General features: G+C 38.3%; 1 protein-coding gene across 3 annotated transcripts in view; it reads right to left on the bottom strand.

The window, feature by feature from the left end:
* TASOR2 (transcription activation suppressor family member 2) overlaps nt 1-24,937 on the bottom strand; it is an 86,262-nt gene that overhangs the window by 55,374 nt on the left and 5,951 nt on the right. For 2 of the 3 annotated variants that reach the window (XM_066385650.1, XM_066385651.1), the window contains exons 2-4: nt 1,598-1,743; nt 1,230-1,325; nt 216-288 (exon numbers count right to left, since the gene is read on the bottom strand). In XM_066385650.1, coding sequence (XP_066241747.1) covers nt 216-288; nt 1,230-1,325; nt 1,598-1,743 — 315 coding nt within the window. The remainder of the gene's footprint in view (nt 1-215; nt 289-1,229; nt 1,326-1,597; nt 1,744-24,937) is intronic. The other variant, XM_066385652.1, reaches the window with a different exon arrangement.

Here is a 24,937-nt window from a genome sequence, read left to right as displayed (position 1 = left end):
TCTTTCTAGTCCAAGCAACCTTTAAAAACAAGTTCTGACCATGTAACTTCTATCGGAAAACCTTAAGTTCTAGGTTATATATGTGATCATGTTCTGATTCTAAAGATTATTACTTAACATTAATGAAGCTGGCTTTTAATATGGGTATCTTATGAAATAAACTACACCCAACGTCATCTAGTAAAAGAAAAGATTTTTTTTTTTTACAGACTTACCTTTTGCTGGGTCACCCAGTGTGGTAATAGCACTACTGCCAATACAGAGTCCACGCTGACATATCAACTTTGCCTTTGAACAAAAGATAGCACTTTGCTTATCAGTTTAGTCTTGGGAGAGTAATAACACAACACTAATCTGTAGGTTTTCAAATAAATACAGAATCTTTACGCTGTATGCACTTATGGCACAAAGCAATGCGTTTGGTCAATAGTTCAAAAATTTTCTTAAAATTTACCATTTCTGTTAATAAAATGTCACCAGCAAAACCAAATTAAACAAGATCACAGATAAGTCCTCTCTTAAAGATTTCTTCTGTAGTATGAATCCACAGCATATCTTCTTTGGAAGTAGATGAATAAGTAAATAACTCCTATTACTATATCTTTATGTTGTATACTAATATTAAATATTCTTTAAGCTAATCTACCCTTGTTCTTTAAAAATCATTCACACAACCAAAATATTACCTTTGAATTATGTTAAAATTGTATCTAGGTGCCAAACACATCTTTGGAGACATACCCTGCACACAGTTTCCTTCTCTCACAAGTTAGGTACAAGCAACAATATGGATGTTCAACCTTTAAAGACGGGCATGAAACAATTCCAAGTAACTAGAATGTTGAAAGTATTACTGTATCCCCAAAACCATGTCATTTAAACTTGTAAAACCTCTACCAAGAATTGAAAGTATCTATGTAAACATGGAGATATTTCCATTCATTCCATTAAAAGGCATTACCGATACCTGAGAAACCTGTAGTTACCCAAATCTCACCATGAGCTTACAAATGTATTTAAGGTAAAACTAAAAAGGACCTATAAAAAGTTGTAGAAATGAAATCTCTTTCATAACTAGCTTACATTGTTACCAAACTAAGTAACAAAAAAGGCTGATGAACTGGTAATTGTACAATATTTACATAACTAAAACAAAGTTTCATGGTAAATCATTCATTTTTGTACATTACCTTGCAAAATACTATACAACCTAAAAAAAATTCCCTTACCTGATTTTCAGTTTCAAACAGAAGAAACCCGTAAGTTTCTTGAAGTTCGTCCTGAGTATAGTTACTGGCTTTTTTTTCTTGATAAAAACTTTTGTACTGTATAAAGAGAATAACCAAATGCTATAGACATGTTATTTTGCATTGCAAGTTAATTTTTTAAAATACATCATCTGAATTTCTCCTGCTAAAAGACATAAAATTTATTATTTTTATATTATTACTACCTTCCAAGTGACTTATTTATAAGGAGCTTTCATCTAATCTGAAATGTGATAGCTCAAAAGAACTAGAATTAGATACCCCAAATGATGGTCTTTTAAGCTAAAATAAATCTAACGCACAGACACAGTGTGTACCAAGCACCTCACCTCATTTAAGAAAATGTCATTTTTCACCAAAGTCACTTGACTGTACTGAAAACCATGCTCAGCTGCAGAGTCCAAGTAAGAAGTATGAAGAATTGAAACTGCCCTCTGGAAGAGAGAGTCTGAACTCAAGGATACTGTCTCAAAAACTGTAAAACACAAACAAAAATAACGCAACTGTTTAAGATAACCAAAGGATGGGGTTAAAAGTGGTACATTAAATATCACCAAATACTTTATCTATTTCCTTCTGTATAACTAAAGACTTTTATAATGTGTTTTGGCTATCATATCTGTACTATTTTAACGTAAAAGCCCTCACATGTGAAGAAAATAATCTAAATGAATTACAATTTAGGATGAATTATTTTCAATACAAGAGTAAAATGCGCCCGGCAGATCCTTCATGACTTGTGCTTGAAAGCTGGGTGCTGCAACTACAGCTGGTAAAAGTAGACAGACTAGACTGACAAGTGGGTGGTCAGAAATTCAGACCAATGTTACTCATCTTTACAATTTTTTAAACCCATAACATATTTTGATTAATTTACTCTTCTTATTTTCTCATCAAACCCCCAAAGTCTGTTAGGTTCTTTCTAAGAGGCCTACTCTTGCACTCAGCAAACACATTACAAGTCATTGTTTCTTTTGGGTTTCCTCACAAGTGTAGATATGTCTATTGAACTTTACTTCTTATGGTTTGTATTATAAAATCTTTTTATTTTTATTTTATAAAATCAAAACTGTTACTTTTTTAAAAAAGTTTATTTATTAATTTTACAGAGAGAGGATAGGGTCATGGGAGCGAGAAGTATCAACTCATAGTTGCTTCACTTCAGTTGTTCATTGGTTCTTTGTCGTATGTGCCTTGACCAGGCAAGCCCAGGTTTTCAAACCAGTGACCTTAGCGTTCCAAGTTGAGGAACTATGCACTGCGCCACCACAGGCCAGGCAAAAAACCATTACTTTTTTAAAGTGCTTCTTCCAAACCATACCCATGTGCTATCCCAGTGGTCCCAACCCCTGGACTGGTACTGGTCCGTGGGCCATTTGGTACCGGTTCGCAGAGAAAGAATAAATAACTTACATTATTTCTGTTTTGTTTATATTTAAGTCTGAACGATGTTTTATTTTTAAAAAATGACCAGATTCCCTCTGTTACATCTGTCTAAGACTCACTCTTGACGCTTGTCTCGGTCACGCGATACATTTATCCGTCCCACCCTAAAGGCGGTCCATGAAAATATTTTCTGACATTAAACTGGTCCGTGGCCCAAAAAAGGTTGGGGACCACTGTGCTATCCCTCATATTCTGATATACCCTTCCTATGAGAGGCAAGTTTCCTAATTGAGAATTGCTTACTCAATCCAGTAATTCTCTTGATGTGAGCCTTTGTGCCTTTTGATTTTAAAAGTCTTCACTTTAGCAAGAAATGAACCTAATAAATTCTTATAACATTTAACCACTTGATTGGTTTTACTACTTTCTTTTTGTATTCTCTCTACTTTCTTTAACAAGGTTGAGGAGGCAGTGTTTAATTTATAAATAATAAAGAGAATGAAATAATTTATATAGCACTGTAAGTTTTAGTCATATAGTACAAATAAGTACATTGATATGGCTTCCTACTCTTACCAGAACTCTGCAAATTAAAGTTCAATAGCCGAAGGGAAAAAAGCACATTACTTAAAATTAACTTATAACAACAGGTAAGAAAAAAAGAAACAAGATTATCAAAAAAAATGAAAACAAACATTTCAGTAAAATTAATTTGGACTAAACTTTTTTTTTTTACAGAGAGAGAGAGAGTCAGAGAGAGGGATAGATAGGAACGGAGAGAAATGAGAAGCATCAATTATTAGTTTTTCGTTGTGACATCTCAGTTGTTCATTGATTGCTTTCTCATTATGTGCCTTCACCATGGGGCTACAGCAAACCGAGTAACCCCTTGCTCGAGCCAGCAACCTTGGGTCCAAGCTGGTGAGCTTTTGCTCAAACCAGATGAGCCTGAGCTCAAGCTGGCGACCTCGGGGTCTTGAACATGGGTCCTCAGCATCCCAGTCCAACGTTCTATCCACTGCGCCACCGCCCGGTCAGGCTGGACTAAACTGTCTTAACAATTCAATTATAAAGGTATTTTAAAAATGGTTTAACAAACAAAACTCTCTGGTATCAATAATGAAAGATTATAAATATCAAAAAAGAAAAGAAAAGCAGATAAAGCATATATTTCTATTTTATTTTTTGTTCACTTCCTCCTTCAAAATCACCAGTGCTGTACAAAATAAAGATCTTCTAGAGAGATTAAAATAGCAAAACACCTATGATAATATATAAAATTATGATTTTCTATAGCTGCATTATTCAAAACTAGGAGGACTATGCAATGTAAATTCATCTTACAAATAATCATAACTGCTAGCTCAAATACAAATCGGAATTCCCTTAAAAGTTGTAATTTTGGAGACTTTGTATTTTTTTTTTAAAAAGCCCTTTCTTAAATTTTTTTTTTAAAGATTTTATTTATTCATTTTAGAGAGAAGGGGGGGAGGAGCAGGAAGCATCAACTCCCATATGTGCCTTGACCAGGCAAGCCCTGGGTTTTGAACCAGCGACCTCAGCATTCCAGGTCATCGCTTTATCCACTGCGCCACCACAGGTCAGGCAACTTTGTATTTTTTTTAAAAAAGGCAATATAGCCTGACCAGACGGTGGCACAGTGGATAGAGCATTGGACTGGGATGTGGAAGACCCAGGTTCGAGACCCTGAGGTCGCCAGCTTGAGCGTGGGCTCATCTGGTTTGAGCAAGGCTCACTTGGCCTGCTGTAGCCCCCTGGTCAAAGCACATATGAAAAATCAATCAATGAACAACTAAGGAACCGCAATGAAGAATTGCTGTTTCTCATCTCTCTCCCTTTCTGTCTGTCCCTCTCTGTTTGTGCCACAAAAAATAAATAAAAATAAAAGCAACATAATATTAAAAATGTAAGTATACTCTGAGGCTCAATATTTGAAAAATATGTTGTGTATAGTGACAGAAACAAAAGTTAACACAACATGGAAATAAACCTATGCTTATCAACTTCTCTAAATTCTACAAGACGTTAATAGGTGGGCACAGGTTTTACATTTCAGAAGTATTGAATACTATATACATCCCCATTTTTGAGTGTCAATGCACAATAAACTGAAAACTGTGAAGGAGTTTAATTAAAAAAAAAAAAAAAACCCTACCTAAGTGTTTCTCAAATACATGTTGTCAGAGAACACTTTATATCTGTGTGTAAAATACTGTTTCCAATAAAGCTATTAATAAAGATAATTATTTAAAATAAATGAGAAACAAATAAGAAATGAATGACTTTGTACTTACGTTTTTATTTATATATAAAACTTTCTGTGTATGTGTGAGTGACACAGACAGAAAGAGAGACAGAGAAAGGGACAGATAGGGATCGACAGGAAGGGAGAGAGATTGAGAAGCATCAGTCCTTCATTGCAGCTCCTTAGTTGTTCATTGATTGCTTTCTCATATGTGCCTTGACTGGGGGGCTACAGCAGAGTGAGGATCCCTTGCTCAAGCCAGCAACCTTGGGCTCAAGCCAGCAACCTTTGGGTTCAAGCCAGAGACCATGGGGTCATGTCTACAATCTCACACTCAAGCCAGCGACCCTGCACTCAAGCTGGTGACCTCTGGGTTTCGAACCTGAGTACTATGTGTCCCAGTCCAACGCTCTACCCACTGTACCACCTCCTAGTCAAGCTAAAACTATTCCTTTATGGTTAAAAATGCTTCCTCTTTAGGTCAGTGTTCTCCAAATAGCAATATATTTATAAAAGTAATTGTTGAAAATCATAGTTAATCTTGAATCTTTCATGATTTCATAATAAATTACTTCAATTACACTTTAAGAAAGCACAAGTTTCCTAATCTATATATAAGTAATGAGAATTTTATTGAGAAATTATTTGATATTGCCTCTTCTCATACAATGTACCTTTTCATTTAAGAGTCTAACTAGTATACAAAACAATAAACAAAATGAGCACCACACTTTTGCTGAGCACCAAACATGCTTTATTGATACATTCAAGATTATCAGAATATTAGGAGAGTGTAGGACTATTGCACAAAGAAACCTTAAAACAACATCTAAAAAGGTAACTTGAAAAGTACCTGCCTATAAGGCAGAAAGTGTCCCTTAGGGCTTAAGTTACCAATACAGAGCACATGGAGAAAATTTAAATTCAATCCCAATGGCTCTGGAAATTGAGTAAATATACTTTCTTGTAGCATCTGACTTTTGGGCACATTTCTCTGCTATTTGTGGATTCAATCTGAAAAGTTAAGCTTGACACAAGGTAGATTCTGCTCAAAATACCCTACATTTATCTCTCCTTTCTGAAAACCCATCACAGAGACAGTGAGCATCTGGTTTTGGACACTTTTCTCTTTTTAACTTCTAATAAAAGGGATCAGAAAATGATAAACCAATTTCTGATGTTATATCATAGTTTTCTTTTTTTTTCTATAAGCATCTGGTCTGAAATCAAATGAGTAGATGAACTAATGCCAACAACTCACGTGTCATTAAATTCTGACAAAACCAGCCATTTCTAGCTCTCTCTAGAATTTTCATGACCACATTTCCTGTTTGTGCATTAAATAACAACACTCATCACCAACAGAAACATTCAGAACCCAACAATATCTGCCATTAAAGGACCTCAGTGTTCCTTACAGACAAATTGCAATCTATATCTGCTAATAATATCTATGCCTATATACTTAGTCTAAGCAGGTCATTTGATAGTTGAAGGAACAGCCTACCCCTTAATCATCTAATCCTAAAATGTATTATTTTTACTTTTAAGATATTAAAAAATTACCAGTTTAAGATAAATACAACTTTTTTTAGGGCACAATTTGGGAGGACCTAACAAAAAGTTAAATGCACATACCGAATAACCATTCTATTTCTGGGAATCTAATCCTCAGAAATACTAGCATAAATGCATCGAATACATGTACAAGACTGTTCCATGTACCAGAATCCACAATAGCAAAAACACTGGAGATAATCTAACTTGCCTAAATTTGCCTAAAGGGAAATGAACTACATCCACTAAATAAAGTAAATCTTCATTTACTGACATATAAAGATACCTATTATATACTATGGAGTAAATAACATGCATTACATAATGTCATTTTGGTTAAAAAAATACAATTATGTGTTTGAAAGTGTGCAGATAAAAATCTAGAAAGATGAGAAAAAAAATCATTAACAGTGTTTAAACCAATGGCTATTGAGGTTGGGAAGTGGATAAAAGGGGAGCTTACACTTTTCAGTTTATACATGTTAATACCATTTAGGCTTTTCTTATACAAGCATGTATTACTTCTATCTAAGAGTCTAACTAGTATACAAAACAATGAGTACTAAATAAACAAAATGACCTCACTTCAGAATCAAGTAAAATGAATTATAATTTAAAAATAAAACACAAATAGAGGAATGTGACTATTTTTCTTAAATACCTTTTCTGATGTAATTTAAATACTTAATCACTTATTAATTATGGACTAATGATTATAAGAAATTTGTAGCTATTGGACATTATTATTATTATTATTATTATTTTTACAGAGACAGAAAGAGAGTCAGACAGAGGGATAGAGACAGACAGACAGGAACGGAGAGAGATGAGAAGCATCAATCATTAGTTTTTCATTGCGACATCTTAGTTCATTGATTGCTTTCTCATATGTGCCTTGACTGTGGGGCTATAGCAGACCGAGAAACTCCTTGTTCGAGCCAGCAACCTTGGGTCCAAGCTGGTGTACATTTTGCTCAAACCAGATGAGCCCGCGCTCAAGCTGGTGACCTTGGGGTCTCGAACCTGGGTCCTCCGCATCCCAGTCCGATGCTCTATTCACTGCGCCACCGCCAGGTCAGGCTGGACATTATAATTTTTAAAAGTTCTTTCACTTTACATGACTAAAATTAAAAATTTAAAACTTATACTGGTCCACTTTGAATTCATTAGTAATAACTTACTGTATTTAGTTTAATACCCATGTATTTAGTTTAATACCCACTCTTTTCTGATATGACCCCTGTCTTGGTCTTCTCTAAGAGAGAATGTAGCTGAGAGGATGGTTTTAATTCATTTTCACCAACTATACTCCCAGAGTTCTAGACAAAGTCCTGTTCTTTTTTAATATCATAAATGCTAAAATGAAAAAAGAAAAAATTAAATCATAACGTGAATAGTTCTATTTACAGCATATCTACTCTATAAACAAATGTTTGCTGAGCATCTAATTTGTATTAGATATGATTCTCAAATGTTTATACCTCCTTTGACAACTAACTCTCCAGAACTGAGGGCTAAATATGCTCTATTCACAGTAACACACATAAATAAAATGCTTTTCCTCTACTATTTTTTTAAGTTTTAAAGAATATTTTGTTCATAGAAATAAATTATGCTAATAACAATGAAAAAAATGCTTCAAAATGAAGAAATTATAGAACCACATTCATGTTCTACTGGTTAGAAATAGCAAAATTGAATAGAACACAAGTAAAATTTCTCCCCACGCCCAAATTAGTCATAGGATTCATCCATTCATTAAACAAAAATATTAGTGGTTGACCAGGTGGTGGAGTAGTGGATAAAGCTTTGGTCTGGGATGCTGATGACCCAGGTTCAAAACCTCAAGATCACCGGCTTTAGCATGTGATCATACACATGACCCCATGATCACTGGCTTGAACCCAAAGGGCACTGGCTTGAAGCCCATGTCGCAGGCATGAGCAAGGGGTCCACTGGCTTGGCTAGAGCCCCCGGGTCAAGGCACATATGAGAAAGAAATCAATGAATAACTAAGTGTTGCAATGACAAGTTGATGCTTCTCATCTCTCTCCTTTTCTGTCTGTCCCTCTCCTCTGCTCTCTAGCTAAAAAAATAATAAATAAAAATAAAAAATTAGTGGTATTACATACCCAGTATTGTTATATCCTGGACTTATAAACAAAGGAGAAAATATCTATAATCAAAACTATTAGACTACAAAAGACAAGCCTGTAAAAAAAACTAAGTATTACAAATGTGCAGGAGAATCCAGAACACGACATAGTGAGTACATAATAGTACAACCAACCATTTCATTGATGTCAAGAAAGGTTTCAGAGAGCACTGATACTTGAATTGAAATCTGAATAGTATTCAAATGATAAGCCAACAAAGAGCATAGTATATGTTTTCTCAGCAATGGAAGTAGGAGCAAATGCAGAGGTAGAAACAAGATATATGCAAGGAACTGCAGGTCACTTATTATTAGAAGAATTCTATATACTTTACAAGAAAAAAATCTCATATATGGTTATATAATAAATACTACATTATTTTTCCCAAAAGGGTATGGGGCAGAATTGTGTGGATGTAGTGAAGATTCTTTAGAAAAAGTAGTAATATTGATGACATTCATTCATTAAGAAAATAGTTTATGTAAAAAGGGGAGAAATAAATTGGAAATCAGGGTATTCGGATTCTACTGCAGGCCTATCACTAACTTGTTCTGACACCTTTGTGTGTTTTTGACTGCCTCACCAATAATAATGTCCCTTTTCCTTCTCTTCCCTAAACAAACAATGTTGTTTAGGTATTGGGTGATCTCATGCTTCAGGAGAGGCCTGGGAGCAGAGTATGTGTGTGAATCATAATTAATCCAAACTCATTATGGTAATTTTGCTCTCTTTGGTTAGTGATTGTTTTAGGAGTAAACAATGAATCAGTCTGGCCAATGACATTTGAATAGATTCTAAAAAGAGAATTCTGGGAAAGGTTTCTTACACAAAAGAACAGGAGGAAAAGATGCCCTCTCCCCGACTTATCTTCTAGCCTTAGGGCATTGTCTGAAGATGTGTTTGTAGCCTGGAACTCTCTGTACCTAAAATGGGATTGATTAGCCAACACACCGAGGATGGAACGAAATAGAAAGAATAAATCTTTGATGAAGTCCTTGAATGTTGTGAACTAACTGGAGCTGCCCTGCCTCTGGATCTTTTGATATGTTAAATAATAAATGTCCCTTATTGTTTAAGTCACATTTATTGGCAGCTAAAAGCACAATAACTATAAACTTTGTTAAGTTACTTATTCTAAGGCCTCATTTAGTTGTAATTATCTTTCTATGGCTCCTTTCAGTTCTAACACTGTGACTCTACAAACTGCCTGAGTGAAGGTCTAGTATGTATGAGGCACTGGGCACCGTATCAAAAAGTTTAGCAAATTCTTTTATAATTTGTTGCCATAAAGAAACATTTATCCTAGTATTTATCAGAAAGGAAGCACAAAAATTAAATAACTTCTGTGAAAACTTAAAACTTAAAAAATATAAGGTATTTAAAGCCTCTGACTGCTTGATTCCCACATACTCATAAACTTTATCTCCCTCCAAGGCACAAGGGCAAAATACCGTTGTGTGTGTATATATATACACACAACTAATGTCCCTCATTAGTTTTATATAGTCTGATTTGCACACTTTCCCCCCATTCCATGTCTAAGGAAGGAGGGAGTGCATTGGGGGGAGCAGAGCAAGGGGGATTTTAAGGGGAACACGTGGGTGGGGGATGCATTCGGAGAGACACTAGAATCTATACAAACATAATAAATTTTTTTAAATTTTTTTTTTTTCTTTTTTTTTTTCTGAAGCTGGAAACAGGGAGAGACAGTCAGACAGACTCCCGCATGCGCCCGACCGGGATCCACCCGGCACGCCCACCAGGGGCCACGCTCTGCCCACCAGGGGGCGATGCTCTGCCCATCCTGGGCGTCGCCATATTGCGACCAGAGCCACTCTAGCGCCTGAGGCAGAGGCCACAGAGCCATCCCAGCGCCCGGGCCATCTTTGCTCCAATGGAGCCTCGGCTGCGGGAGGGGAAGAGAGAGACAGAGAGGAAAGCGCGGCGGAGGGGTGGAGAAGCAAATGGGCGCTTCTCCTGTGTGCCCTGGCTGGGAATCGAACCCGGGTCCTCCGCACGCTAGGCCGACGCTCTACCGCTGAGCCAACCGGCCAGGGCAATAAATTTTTTTAAAAAAGCATATACACTAATATAAACCAAATACCACTAGGTGTATAGGTCACTGCCCCTCGATCTCCCAGGGCAACCCTATTTTCAATCCTCTTAAGTGACCATTTTCTTTCCTTTTTTTTTTAAGAGACGGGAAGGGGGAGCTGGGGAGAGAGATGAGGAACATCAATTCGTAGTTGCTTCACTTTAGTTGTTTATTGATTCATTCTCATATGTGCCTTGACTGGGGGGTTACAACTGAGCCAGTGACCCCTTGCTTAAGCCAGCAACCCTGGCTTCGAGTCTCTTAGGTGAACAGTTTCAACTTTAGCTGTCTTCTTGTATATCTTCATGTTTTAAATAAAATACTTGTATAAACTTTAGATACTCCTTTAATGAAAAACACCTTCCCCTACATATATAAAAATATACTTCTTCCTATCCTCTCATAGTAATACCATTTACCAAAATTCCCCAAACTATATATTATACTTAAAATGTGTCTAGTACTAAATATTGATATTATATACAATACAATCTCTGACCAAAATCCAGTAAAAATTACAACGTAATCATAAAATATTAATTTCAAAAGCCCATGTTTGGAAATTAAAAGAAAAACACTTTACTTATAAATAATTTATAAGCTAAAACTACATTATAATAAAATTTGAAAAGGTTTAAACTGAACAATGAAAACAACACCTAGCTAAACTTAGATGTCTCTAAAATACCTATAAAAAACCTGTTAGTTTTAAAAATACATATTAGAGAAGAAAAACCTTTGAAAACCAACAAACTAAAGAGTTAATTCAAAAACTTAAGAAGTAGAGAAACTGAAGTTCAAAAAAAAATAAGGGAAAGAAATAAATAAAATCGCCCTGGCCGGTTGGCTCAGCGGTAGAGCGTCGGCCTAGCGTGCGGAGGACCCGGGTTCGATTCCCAGCCAGGGCACACAGGAGAAGCGCCCATTTGCTTCTCCACCCCTCCGCCGCACTTTCCTCTCTGTCTCTCTCTTCCCCTCCCGCAGCCAAGGCTCCATTGGAGCAAAGATGGCCCGGGCGCTGGGGATGGCTCTGTGGCCTCTGCCTCAGGTGCCAGAGTGGCTCTGGTCGCAACATGGTAATGCCCAGGATGGGCAGAGCATCGCCCCCTGGTGGGCAGAGCGTGGCCCCTGGTGGGCGTGCCGGGTGGATCCCGGTCGGGCGCATGCGGGAGTCTGTCTGACTGTCTCTCCCTGTTTCCAGCTTCAGAAAAATGAAAAAAAAAACAAAAAAAAACAGAAGCAGAGAGTAGGAGAAAAAAAGGAAAAAATAATACATCATAAGTAAAAAAATTTTAAAAGCAGATAAAACTATTAAGAATAAAAAGGGGTGTGATTTATTCTAAAACATGAAAAACAGAAAATTTGTATGACAAAATTAAATTGATAAAATGGAAGAATGCCCAAGAACAGGGGTCCCCAAACTTTTTACACAGGGGGCCAGTTCACTGTCCCTCAGACTGTTGGAGGGCCGGACTATAAAAAAAAACTATGAACAAATCCCTATGCACACTGCACATATCTTATTTTAAAGTAAAAAAACAAAACGGGAACAAATACAATATTTAAAATAAAAGAACAAGTAAATTTCAATCAACAAACTGACCAATATTTCAATGGGAACTATGCTCCTCTCACTGACCACCAATGAAAGAGGTGCCCCTTCCGGAAGTGCGGCAGGGGCTGGATAAATGGCCTCAGGTGGCCACATGTGGCCCGCGGGCCGTAGTTTGAGGACCCCTGCCCTAGAATACAATTTATCAAAACCTACCTAAGAAAAATAAAAAACCAGAATATAACTATAAATGTATATATTTAAATTTTATTTATTGATTTTAGAGAGAGAAGAGCAAGGAGGGGGGATCAGAAAGCATCAATTTGTAGCGGTTTCTTCTTGTATGTACCTTGACCAGACAACTCCTGAGTTTTGAACCTGTGACCTCAGCATCCCGGGTCCACTTTATCCACTGTACCATTACAGGCCAGGCACAGTATTGCATAATTGATACAGTTGCTTAATTGTTATAGGCATATAAATATAAGGCCCAGAGTCTTACACATACAAATTTTTCTCAGGAACAGAAAACAGAAAAATCGTCTCATATTATGTAAGGCTACCACAGCCTTGACAGAGAAACCAGAAAATGACAGTCAACCCAGCAATTCCACTTCTGAGTGTTTATACAAAGAAAACAAAACTAGTAATTCGAAAACATATGTACCCCTATTTACAACAGCCAACATATGGGAGCAACCTATGTGTCCACGGATAGATGAATGGGTAAGAAAGAGGAGGTATGTGTGCATATAGTTTATATAAACTATGGATATTATATGAAATATACACACACACAATGAAATTATTGTGCAGCAATAAAAAAGAATGAAATCTTGCCATCTGCAACATGGATGACCTAGTATTTGCTAAGTGAAATAAGGCAGAGAAAGAAAAATACCATATGGTTTCACTTATACGTAGAATCTTAAAAAGATAAAAACACAAACAAAAACTCAAGACTCAAAAACAGATAGTTACCAATAGTTACCAGAAGGGAGTGGGTGAGAGGATGGATGAAAAGGGGAAGGGGAATATAGTCAATAATACTGTGATTAAGTTTACATGGTGACAGATGATTAACTAGAATTAGTGGGATGATCATGTCGTAAAGTATATACTAAAATGTCGTATCACTATCTTGTATACCTGAAATTAATATAACCAATATAAGATTTTGTACCTACTAAAAATAAAAAATTAAGGCAATTTCACCAACAAAAATAGATGGTAAAACATAAAAATTTCCTCTTTAAAATTAGAAAGACAGTGACCCCTAGGAATACCTTCTAATTAATTCTAGTATTTTAATGGTTAATTCCTTGGCTGAAACTTTTCTTCTCATTTACTGATCAACTGGAGTTTGTCCTCTAGTTGTTTCCACAAGAAAGACTTATAGATCTGAAGTCCTGAATGTCCAAAAGCTACTCATCAAGAGTCATTATACCCAAAGGACAACTTGGCAGAACAAAAAAAACCAAAAAAAAAACAAACAAAAAATCATCGGCTCACACTTTTTCTTGAGTAGCTTGTATGTGGTTTATTGATTTCCTGGTAGTGTTTCTGTTCTGCCACCAACCTACTTTTCTTTCCCTTACAGGATCTTTCGCCAGTTCAAACTTCTTTTTACCAGAATATGTCTCAGTGCTGTGCCAATTTTCCTTGAAATATGATGCACCCTTTCATTAGGTAGATTCAAATCTCTTTTATTATTAAGAAAATACCTTGAATTATACTTCGTTTTATTGCGTGGTTTTGAATTTCTTCTTTGGAGGCTCCAGTTTTGCAAATTTCACAACTGTTTTGGCTGTCTTCTATATCATTATGTCATTACTAACTTTTAAAAAATGTTTTCTTGGCCCTGGCCGGTTGGCTCAGCGGTAGAGTGTCGGCCTGGCGTGCGGGGGACCCGGGTTCGATTCCCGGCCAGGGCACATAGGGGAAGCGCCCATTTGCTTCTCCACCCCCCCTCCTCCTTCCTCTCTGTCTCTCTCTTCCCCTCCTGCAGCCAAGGCTCCATTGGAGCAGAGATGGCCTGGGCGCTGGGGATGGCTCCTTGGCCTCTGCCCCAGGCGCTAGAGTGGCTCTGGTCGCGGCAGAGCGACGCCCCAGAAGGGCAGAGCATCGCCCCCTGGTGGGCAGAGCGTAGCCCCTTGTGGGCGTGCCGGGTGGATCCCGGTCGGGCGCATGCGGGAGTCTGTCTGACTGTCTCTCCCCGTTTCCAGCTTCAGAAAAATACAAAAAAAAAAAAAAAAAAAATGTTTTCTTTTACTTCTCATGTCTTTTTCTTATTTTTAAAACTGTGGCTAAATATACATAAGATTTCATTTCTACCTTTGTGTCATTTACCATGGTACTTTCTCTCCCATGTATACTTCATAATTTAATGTTTCTGAAAGAGTTTCATCTTTTTCTTCCATTTCTTTTCTGTTCTGCTAGTTCCCACTTCATATCCTCCTATATTGTCTGGCTATCTCTTTCTTGAACTCTTGTATTTCTGCTTTGTGGTCTTTTTTCTTAAGTTCTATGCTTCATTAATTTATTTTTAACACAACTTGACTGATACATAATTAACACAGTATGCAGTTCACTCACTTAAAGTGTACAATTCCATGGCTTTTAGAATATTCAGAGTTGTACAATCATCACCACTATCATTTTTAGAACACTTTCATCACCCCCAAAAGAAACCCTGGACCCTTAGTCATCCTCCTCACCCCTCGTTGTTCCCTAGTAATTTACTTGCTGTCTCTCTCTACAGGCTTGCCTATAGTGGACCATTTCATATAAACAAAATCATGCAATATGTAGTCTTTGTGACTCGCTTCTTTCTCTTAGCATGTTTTCAAGATTCATTCATATACAGTGTGTCCATAAAGTCATGGTGCACTTTTGACCGGTCACAGGAAAGCAACAAAAGATGATAGAAATGTGAAATCTACACCAAATAAAAGGAAAACCCTCCCAGATTTTGTAGGATGATGTGGCATGTGCGCATGCGCAGATGATGACGCGACACCCTGTATACAGCAGAGCAGCCTACAGCCATGCCAGTCGAGATGTGGACGGTACAGAGGAAAGTTCAGTGTGTTCTGTGGCTTGCTAAATTCGAATCTGTGACCAAAGTGCAACGTGAATATCGGTGCGTTTATAACAAAGCGCCAACACATAGGAATAACATTACTCGGTGGGATAAACAGTTGAAGGAAACCGGCAGTTTGGTGGAGAAATCCCATTCTGATAGGCCATCAGTCAGTGACAAGTCTGTAGAGGCTATACGGGATAGCTACCTAAGTAGCCCTAAAAAATCTGTGCGTGAGCCCACACTGAACTGCACTGAATAGGTATGAAACTGGGAGAGTTTTCCTTTTATTTGGTGCAGATTTCACATTTCTATCGTCTTTTGTTGCTTTCCTGTGACTGGTCAAAAGTGCACCATGACTTTATGGACACACTGTAGTAGGATGTACTTCATTTCTTTTTATGGCCAAATAATATTTCATTTTATGGATATACCACCACATTTTATTTACCTAGTAATCAATTCATAAACATCTGGGTTGTTTCTGCTTTGGGACTATTATGAATAATGCTGCTAGAAACATTAGTGTATAAGTTTTTGTGTGGGCATGTTTTCATTTCTCTTGTGTATATACCTGGGAGAACTGCTAAATCATATGGTAAATATATGTTTAAGCATTTGAGAAACTGCTCGACTGTCCTTCAACAGCAGTGTATGGGAAGTTCTAATTTCTCCATATCATTGCTGACATCTATCTTTTTGATTATAGTCATCATAGTAGGTAAGGAAGTGATGTATTAGTTTATTTTTAAATTTATATTGGGATTTTAGGTTACGTTTTTCACCTATTTGAAGAGGTCAGCAAGTGTTTTCATAATGATTCCAACAGTAAATATTCTAGGATTGTGAGTCATACAGTCTCTGTCACAAATACTCAACTCTGCTGGTGAAGCATAATACAGTATGTAAGACCGCAGGCATTAGTGTGCCCACACCTGATCTACTCTTTGGCAACATTTTTTTTCATCACCTGTAGAAAATTGTGGTTCCCTAACTCCTAATCTTTTTATTATTTATCTGTGTCAATTAACTATTGCTTGTTTTTTGGGTTTTTTTTTGTATTTTTCTGAAGCTGGAAACGGGGAGAGACAGTCAGACAGACTCCCGCATGCGCCCGACCAGGATCCGCCCGGCACGCCCACCAGGGGCTACGCTCTGCCCCTCCGGGGCGTCGCTCTGCCGCGACCAGAGCCACTCTAGCGCCTGGGGCAGAGGCCAAGGAGCCATCCCCAGCGCCCGGGCCATCTTTGCTCCAATGGAGCCTTGGCTGCGGGAGGGGAAGAGAGAGACAGAGAGGAAGGGGGGGGGGTGGAGAAGCAAATGGGCGCTTCTCCTATGTCCCCTGGCCGGGAATTGAACCCGGGTCCCCCGCACGCCAGGCCGACGCTCTACCGCTGAGCCAACCGGCCAGGGCCAATTAACTATTGCTTAGCAACAAACCATCCCAAACCTTAGTGGCTTATAATCACAAAGATTTACTGTTACTCACATTTCTAGTGTTGGCTGAATTAGGCTTAGCTCAGCTGATCCATATATCCCTCATCTGCCTTCAACCATAAATTAGCAGGGACATGCTTTTCTCATGGAAATAGCAGAGGTGCAGAAAACAAATGGAAATACCAAAGATTATGTCATTATAATCTTCTCACAGATGAGTGGAATAACCAATTGGAACCGCTGCATAAACATTACCGTTGTGAAGGAGAACTCAATTCAGACTCCATTTAGAGCTGTCAAGAAATAGCCGCCATTCTGTTGGACTATAAGTGGTAACACCTAGCTGGCTGAGAAGACTACTGATATCATGACAGTAAACAAAGTGTTTGTCTTTGGAAAAAAAGTCCACAAAAATTTGTTCATGCTTCCTGAAATGGGATACTTTAGCTGACTGGTGAAGTACATTCTTTTCTTGAAGCCTGGAGGCTAATATAACTCAGCTGCTTTCTTTGATAGGCCCAAATCTCTTACTAAGTAAGTCATTCAGTTCGGGTTGGCTAAACTGCTGAGGGGTTAATGACTGCTTGGCATAAGAAGAAGACCCTTCAGATTCTACAACCATTTCCTCATGCATCTAATCAAAATACACTTGATCACCATGTTCACTTTTTTCATCCTTTGAAGAAATAAAACCACTGAAAACTGGGACCGAGAGCATCTCAGAGTGTGGGATAAGTTGTATTGCTGAAAGAATATTAGGATATGCGATCATATGCCGTTTTTTCTTGCCGATGCCCTTTGTATGGATCAGACAGAAATAACAGTCACTGCTGTGGTCCTTAGGTTCACACCAAACCATGGGAATACCAAAAGGCATTCCTTTGCGTTTTCCTTTTGTCCAGTCACAAAGCATTTCCTCACAATTATGATACACAATATGAGGAGCCCAATTCTTGTCTTGAGCACCAAGGGGAACTTGAAAATAGGCAATATATGCACGTGTCACAAATGATGAAATATTGCGCCTTTGACGTTGAAGTGTGTAACAGCCACATATATAACAGAAGGTGTCAGGACTATTCTTACATTTACGCCTACTCGAAGAAGCCATGATTCAATCTTAAAATAAAAGGGTGTTTTTAGCAGATAATTATTTTTTACACTTAAAAACAACTACAATTATGTAAAAGTGATGTTTGTAAAATATTAATTGCCTTGTGATTATGTTCAATCCAAGAGTCACTGCCATTTAACTCCAATTTAAAAACCAATGCATGCCATTAACTGTAACAAAGTTAAAATTGCATAAAAACTAGAGCATGCACCAAAAAACGGATTTCAGATTTGGAAACAGAAATATACAGAAACAGTTCTAAAACCTCATGCAACAGAAAATAAAAAATAATTTGTTCTCCAATATTTTTAAAGATTTTGTTTACTGATTTTACAGAGAAAGGCAGGGGGAATGAGAAGTATCAACTCAGTTGCTTCATCTTTGTTGTTCATTGCTTGCTTGTTGTATGTATCATATGTGCCTTGAACAGGTAAGTCTAGGGTTTCAAACCGGTGACCTCAGCACTCTAGATCGACACTCTATTCACTTTGCCACCATAGGCCAGGCCAATCATTATCATTTTACTTATTTTATTTTTTTCTTATTTTCCAAGTGAGAGAAAGAGAGAGAGAGAGAGAGAGAGAGAGAGAGAGAGAGAGAGACTCCCACAAGTGCCCCTACTGCAGGGGTCGGGAACCTTTTTGGCTGAGAGAGCCATGAACACCACATATTTTAAAATGTAATTCCGTGAGAGCCATACAACGACCCATGTACATTATACATTATCCAATAAAAATTTGGTGTTGTCCCGGAAGACAGCTATGACTAGCTCCAGCCACCCACAACCATGAACATGAGCGGTAGGAAATGAATGGATTGTAATACATGAGAATGTTTTATATTTTTAACATTTTTTTTTAGTAAAGATTTGTCTGCAAGCCAGATGCAGCCATCAAGAGTCACATCTGCCTGACCAGGAGGTGGCGCAGTGAATAGAACATTGGACTAGGATGCAGAGGACCAGGTTCAAGACCCTGAGGTCACTAGCTTGAGCGCGGGATCATCTGGTTTGAGAAAAAGCTCACCAGCTCGGACCCAAGGTCGCTGGCTTGAGCAAGGGGTTACTCGGTCTGCTGAAGGCCCACGGTCAAAGCACATATGAGAAAGCAATCAATGAACAACTAAGGTGTCACAATGAAAAACTGATGATTGATGCTTCTCATCTCTCTCCCTTCCTGTCTGTCCCTATCTATCCCCCTCTCTGACTCTGTAAAAAAAAAAAAAAGCCACATCTGGCTCGCGAGCCATAGGTTACCGACCCCTGCCCTACTGGATTCACCTGGCAACCCTATCAGGGGCCATGTTTACAACTGAGCTATTTTTAGTGCCTGAAGGGGAGGCTCCACAGTGCCATCCTTAATGCCTGGATCTGATGTGTTTGAACCAATCAAGCCATGCCTGTGGGATGGGAAGAAAGAGAGAAAGAGAGAGAGAGAGAGAGAGAGAGAGAGAGAGAAGGGGGAGAGGTGAAGAAGCAGACAGACACTTCTCCTATGTGCCCCAACTGGGACTCGGACCCCGGACATCCACATGCTGGGCCAACGCTCTACCACTGAGCCAACTGGCCAGGGCCCATGATTTTTTATTTTAACTTTTTAATAAAGATTTCATTTTAATTACTTGTGTATTAACCACAGACCTAATTACACATTCAACCTTCAATAAGTACTTGATTAGTTTAACCCTGAGTAGTATGAACGTTCATGTACATCCTCACTCAAAGGATTAACAAAAAACTCACTACTCAAAGCGTTAAAAATAATTAGCTTTTAGTGTATATGTACTCAATGACCATATACTCAACTACATAAAAAGAACACCTAGATTTTCAATGATAGTCTCTGTTCTTTTCTTTCAAAGTACTTGATTTATAATTATATATTCATGACTTCATTAATGTCTATTTCCCTAATAAAGCAAGCTCTATGAGGACAGAAAACATGTCTGTTTTATTCACCTCTAATTACCCAGCATCTATCCCAATGGGTGTTTAGTATGTATTCGGTAAGCGAATGAAAGAATATGTACTTATGCTACTTATCTGTTCCTAATAAAGCTTCACAATCCTTTTTTATAATATTAAAATCTGACAAAGAAGGCACATAAAGGAAACTACAGACCCATCTCTTAGGAATATTGACACTAAAGTCCTGAAATACATATACTGAAAGAGAATCCATCAGGATATTAAAACAATAACAGAAATAATTACAGTCATTCTAGGAATTTAAGAAATGGTTCAATAAATAGGAAAACCATAAACTAACCACACTACTAGGTCAAAGTAAAAAAAAAAAAATCAGAGGGGCTGCTGGGGTAGGGAATGAGATAGAAGAGCCACATGTCAGACCTTTAAAACAAAGTTACTATATAGCTTTTTCCCAACTGATGCCTTATAATATTTAATTTTTGCTGCTGTACAGTATTTTTTTATTTATGCATTATTGTATTTGCCATATTTAATCTTAAAAACAAAGTTAGTATGTCCCCAAATAAAAGAATGCTGTTCATTTAATAAAAGACAAATGTGCAACCATAAATTAGAGGAAAGACAAGCAGATTACAGAAAAAGTGTGTCTATAGCACAATTTAAACAACGATCATCTTCTGCATAACTCTATAGTTCTTATCAATATCTGATTTTTTTCTTGTTTATTTGATTATCCTCCCACCACTAGATTCATGGATACAGGGAATTTTTCCTTTTCTATGCTGTATCCCCAGTGCCCAGAATAGTGTCTAGTACAAAGTAACATTTCAATGAACATTTATGTAATGAGTGAATCAATTTGTTTTTCTAATCACTTCATTTCTCTACTTAAAATCCTTCAGTGGCTTCTTGTTGCCCTCAGATGCAAGGCACACTCCTGTCACAGCCATGTGAAATCCGCCCCTTGCTAATTTCCTACACTCACCTTGATCCACCTTCCCAAGTCACTACTAAGTTCTAGCTACACTGATCTATCTCATTCAAGCTCTTTTCTCTCTACAGGCCTTTACACTGGTTGTTATTTCTGACTGGAATGCTCTCTCCTAATTGGCCCATGGCTTAGTTCCCTCTCTTCCCTTAGCGTAATCTAGAAATTATGCCAGGCACTCAGATAAACCTCTGATCACCCCACCTAGAGTAGGTGTTTTCTTAAAGCACTCATTATAACTACAATTATTTTATCAATTTACTTTTTGGGGGTCTATCTTCCCCACTAGAATGTAAGGTTCATAGAGGTAAACACTCAGTCTTATTCACCAAAGTCCCCCAGTGTCCAACAGTGTCTAGTAGTACATAGATCAGCGGTTCTCAACCTGTGGGTCGCGACCCACAGGTTGAGAACCGCTGACATAGATACTCAGTAGTCTCCTCAGGTCGTCTCTGGGTGGGTACAGGTAATTTTTGTATCATTTTTACAGCTTTATGTACTATTATCTGAAATATTACATAAGCATAAATGTAATCTGAAGGAAGTAAAGCTATTTTCATTTTGGAAAACAAGATCTCCCATAGTCCTAAGTAGTAGCAAGTTAGTTTATTAAATAAAAACAAAGTAGAGAAAACCAAAAATAGCATTTCCCGTAAGCCAAAACAGTAATGCACAGAAGGAATAAACCCCAAGATACCCATTGCTGTTATCTGAAGTGCAAAGCCCATTTGGAACGTTTTAAATTTCAAAAGATGATCTAAAATACTCTAAGTACACACTCACAGAAACACTACAAGAAGTGATGCCATCTTTCCAGCAGTTCTGCAGGGGTTTTCCCTACCACACTCAGAATCGGATGAGGAGATAGAAGCAAAGGTACTCTGTAATCCTTTAAGTACCATACAACCATGTATGGGGTGTGTCATCACCTGTCTCATCTTGGTGGTCCCACCAAAGTCACTCATTAAAGATGTCATGTAGGTAGGACATCTAGTCTGTCCCTTCTCCCAGTCTGTTCTGCATCTCCTGTTCTAGTAGGCAGCTTACAGGGCATTTAAGCACCTGGGCAGCAGAGGGGAGCCAGAACAGGGGGTGGGGGCCTGCTGGTCCTCACCTCATGGTGTGTGGGGGCGGGGGCTGTGCCAATGCCCTGCCAGTGACAGTCAGTGCGCTGGCTTGGGCTGTACCAGGCAGCATGGGGCGGCGCCTTTTAAATCTCAAAGAGGACTGCCAACCGTGACTGCTGCCACGACTGCAACCCCAAGGGGCGCAAGACCTGCAGAGGGAGCCGAAATCTGGTCAGAGGGCAGGACAAGCGAGCTGAGTGCCTTTGTTTCTCTAATAACCAAGGGTGGATGGTTTGTTATTTTACAAAGATCGCGCCAAACATCAATTTCCTGGAGGTTCCTGTCTGCATGCACCCACTAACAAGATCAGATTGTATATCCCATACCTAATCTGAAATCCACGTCTTTTTACTACAGTGACCCCAAATTATTCTAACTCAGTGCCCCTATTTAGCTTTCCCATTATCTTCCAGTAAACTAACTTGCTACAGTCATGAGGGTTTGTTGTATAATTGACAATAATAAAAGGCCTAATGAATATGATTTTGGATACTTCACAGATCCCCAAGAGATGCTGGTGTCACCAGCACATGGGGTTGTGATGGGGATGCTAGTCCCTCCCACTAAGTAATGCAGCCTAATATAAAACTCATCAAAAATAAAACTGAATAGAAGAGGGGAGAGAATGAAGTACTTGGCCTGACCTAAGGACAGCTTTATTTTGACTCATATTTTAACCACTAACCTAAGACATCCACATGTTTCCTGGACTCTATCCACATTTGCTAGAGGAAATATAATCAGGAAACTCTGGAGAATCACTCTCGCTACTGTGCTGTGCTATATATACATATAAAAACAGGAAAATCTGAACTCACAAAGTAAATTATTAAAATACATAAGGAATCTTTTTCCTTTATTATTTTTTTTTATTTTAGTGAGAGAAGGGGAGACAGAGAGACTCCCACATGCACCCTGACCAACTGGAATCCACCCGGAAAGCTCACTAGGGGGCGATGCTCTGCCCATCTGGGGCTGTTGCTCCATTGCTCAGCAACTGAACTCTTCTTAGAGTCTCCGATGGAGGCCATGATGCCATCCTCAGTGCCCAAGGCCAATGTGCTCAAACCAATCAAGCCATGGCCGTGGAAGGGGGAAAGAGAGAAATATATATAGGGGGAGAGGGGTAGGGATGCAGAAGGAGATGGTCTCTTCTCCTGTGTGCCCTGACCGGGAATTGAACCTGGGACATCTACAAGCCAACTAATGCTCTATCACTGAGCCAACCAGCCAGGGCTACATAAAAAGATCATATAAATTAATTATGTACTATTTAAAATAAATTTGCTTTGGGCATTTGGTATATTCAATGGGACAGAAATTGCCTTTTTCATTTAACTGTGGCTTAGTTTTGGGGTTTTTTTTTTTTGAGTGAAGGAGAGAGGGACAGATAGGGAGAGAGCTGAGAAGCATCAACTCATAGTTGAGTCACTTTAGATGTTCACTGATTGCTTTTTCATATGTACCTTGACTGGGGGGCTCCAGCTGAGCCAGTGACCTCTTATTCAAGCCAGCAACATTGAGGTTTCAAACCTGGGTCCTCAGTGTCCCAGACCAGTGCTCTATTCATTGTGCCACCACCTGATCAGGCTGTTGCTTAGTTTTTGAAGACTGTTTTAACATTCTCAAAATCCAATCTAACTGCAAAAAAGTAGTTTTGCATATCAAATAGATGCTTATAACCTTATATTTGTCAAATTTAGTTTTCTTTCTTGCTATGCTATAAAGTCAACAGTTTTTTTGGGAGATCATACTTTCTGTATTCATAATTACATATTTTTTATTAGAATCACTTCAAAGTTTATACGGTATCTAAAAATGTTAATGTTCTGGCTCTTCATCAAACTTGTTTTATTAATTTGTACTTTAGCATTACATTATCTTTCCCTAATGAAATGGCTGCACTAATGTTTTATTACCAAAATATTAAGTAGTTTTGTCCCTTTTATAAAAAAAATCGTAAGAACAAATTTTTCACAGACAACTGCATTTTAAGACCTGCTTTGAATTCTCTTAATTATTACACATGTCAAAAGAGAAGGTGACACCTAATCCCTGCCATAATGAAGTTTTGTGTGCATGTGTGTGTTTTTTAAATTATGGCCACCCCTAGATATATTCTATCACAAATGCCCGGGGCAAAGAACAAGCCTGTTCACTAAAGGTGGCTCACAGAGAAGTGGTGGATAACTACAGGACGAAGCACGTGCTTTGACTGGTCAAATCAGGCCTCAGAAGATAGAGTCTTGAATATTCTTTCTCCTAAGGAGGAAGCAGATGTACTCAAAGTACTAAACAGGGTTTATTTCACTATGCAAAAGAGGGTAGTGAGTCCTCACACAGAATACTAGCTAGGAATTTAGTTCTCCAACTAAGTGTTATTAAAATATTAAGGGAAATGCCCCAGACACATTTCTTTCTTCTTTTCCAAGTGAGAGGAGGGAAGATAGAGAGACAGACTCCTCCATGCCCCAACTGAGATCCACCCAGCAATTCCATCTGGGGCAGATGCTCTGCCTAGCCGGGGCCATGCTTGCAACCAAGCTATTTTTAGCGCTTGAGGCGGAGGCTCCATGGAGCCACCCTCAGCACTCAGACCGATACACTCAAACCAATTGAGCCATAGCAGCGGGAGAGGAAGAGAGAAAGACAGAGAAGCGGGTGGGGGCGCCTGGAGAAGCAGATGGTCACTTTTCCTGTGTGCCCTGATCGGGAATCTAACCTGGGACATCCACACGCCAGGCCAATGCTCTACCACTGAGCCAACTTGCCAGGACCACCAGACACATTTCTTATAATAAAAATAGTCATTTTAAAAAAAGATGCCAAATTTAAAAACAAAAGGCTGACTGAGTTAATAAAAGCTAAAACCTGGTTCTTCTAAAATATATTTATATTAATCTTTTAGCAAATATAATCAATAAAAAAATAAAAAATTAAACAAAAGGAACAAAAAGTAGGTTATGGCCAAAAATATGG

This window comes from Saccopteryx leptura, chromosome 5 (genome assembly GCF_036850995.1).
Source record: "Saccopteryx leptura isolate mSacLep1 chromosome 5, mSacLep1_pri_phased_curated, whole genome shotgun sequence".
NCBI lineage: Eukaryota > Metazoa > Chordata > Mammalia > Chiroptera > Emballonuridae > Saccopteryx > Saccopteryx leptura.
This window is presented reverse-complemented; position numbering and strand designations above follow the sequence as displayed.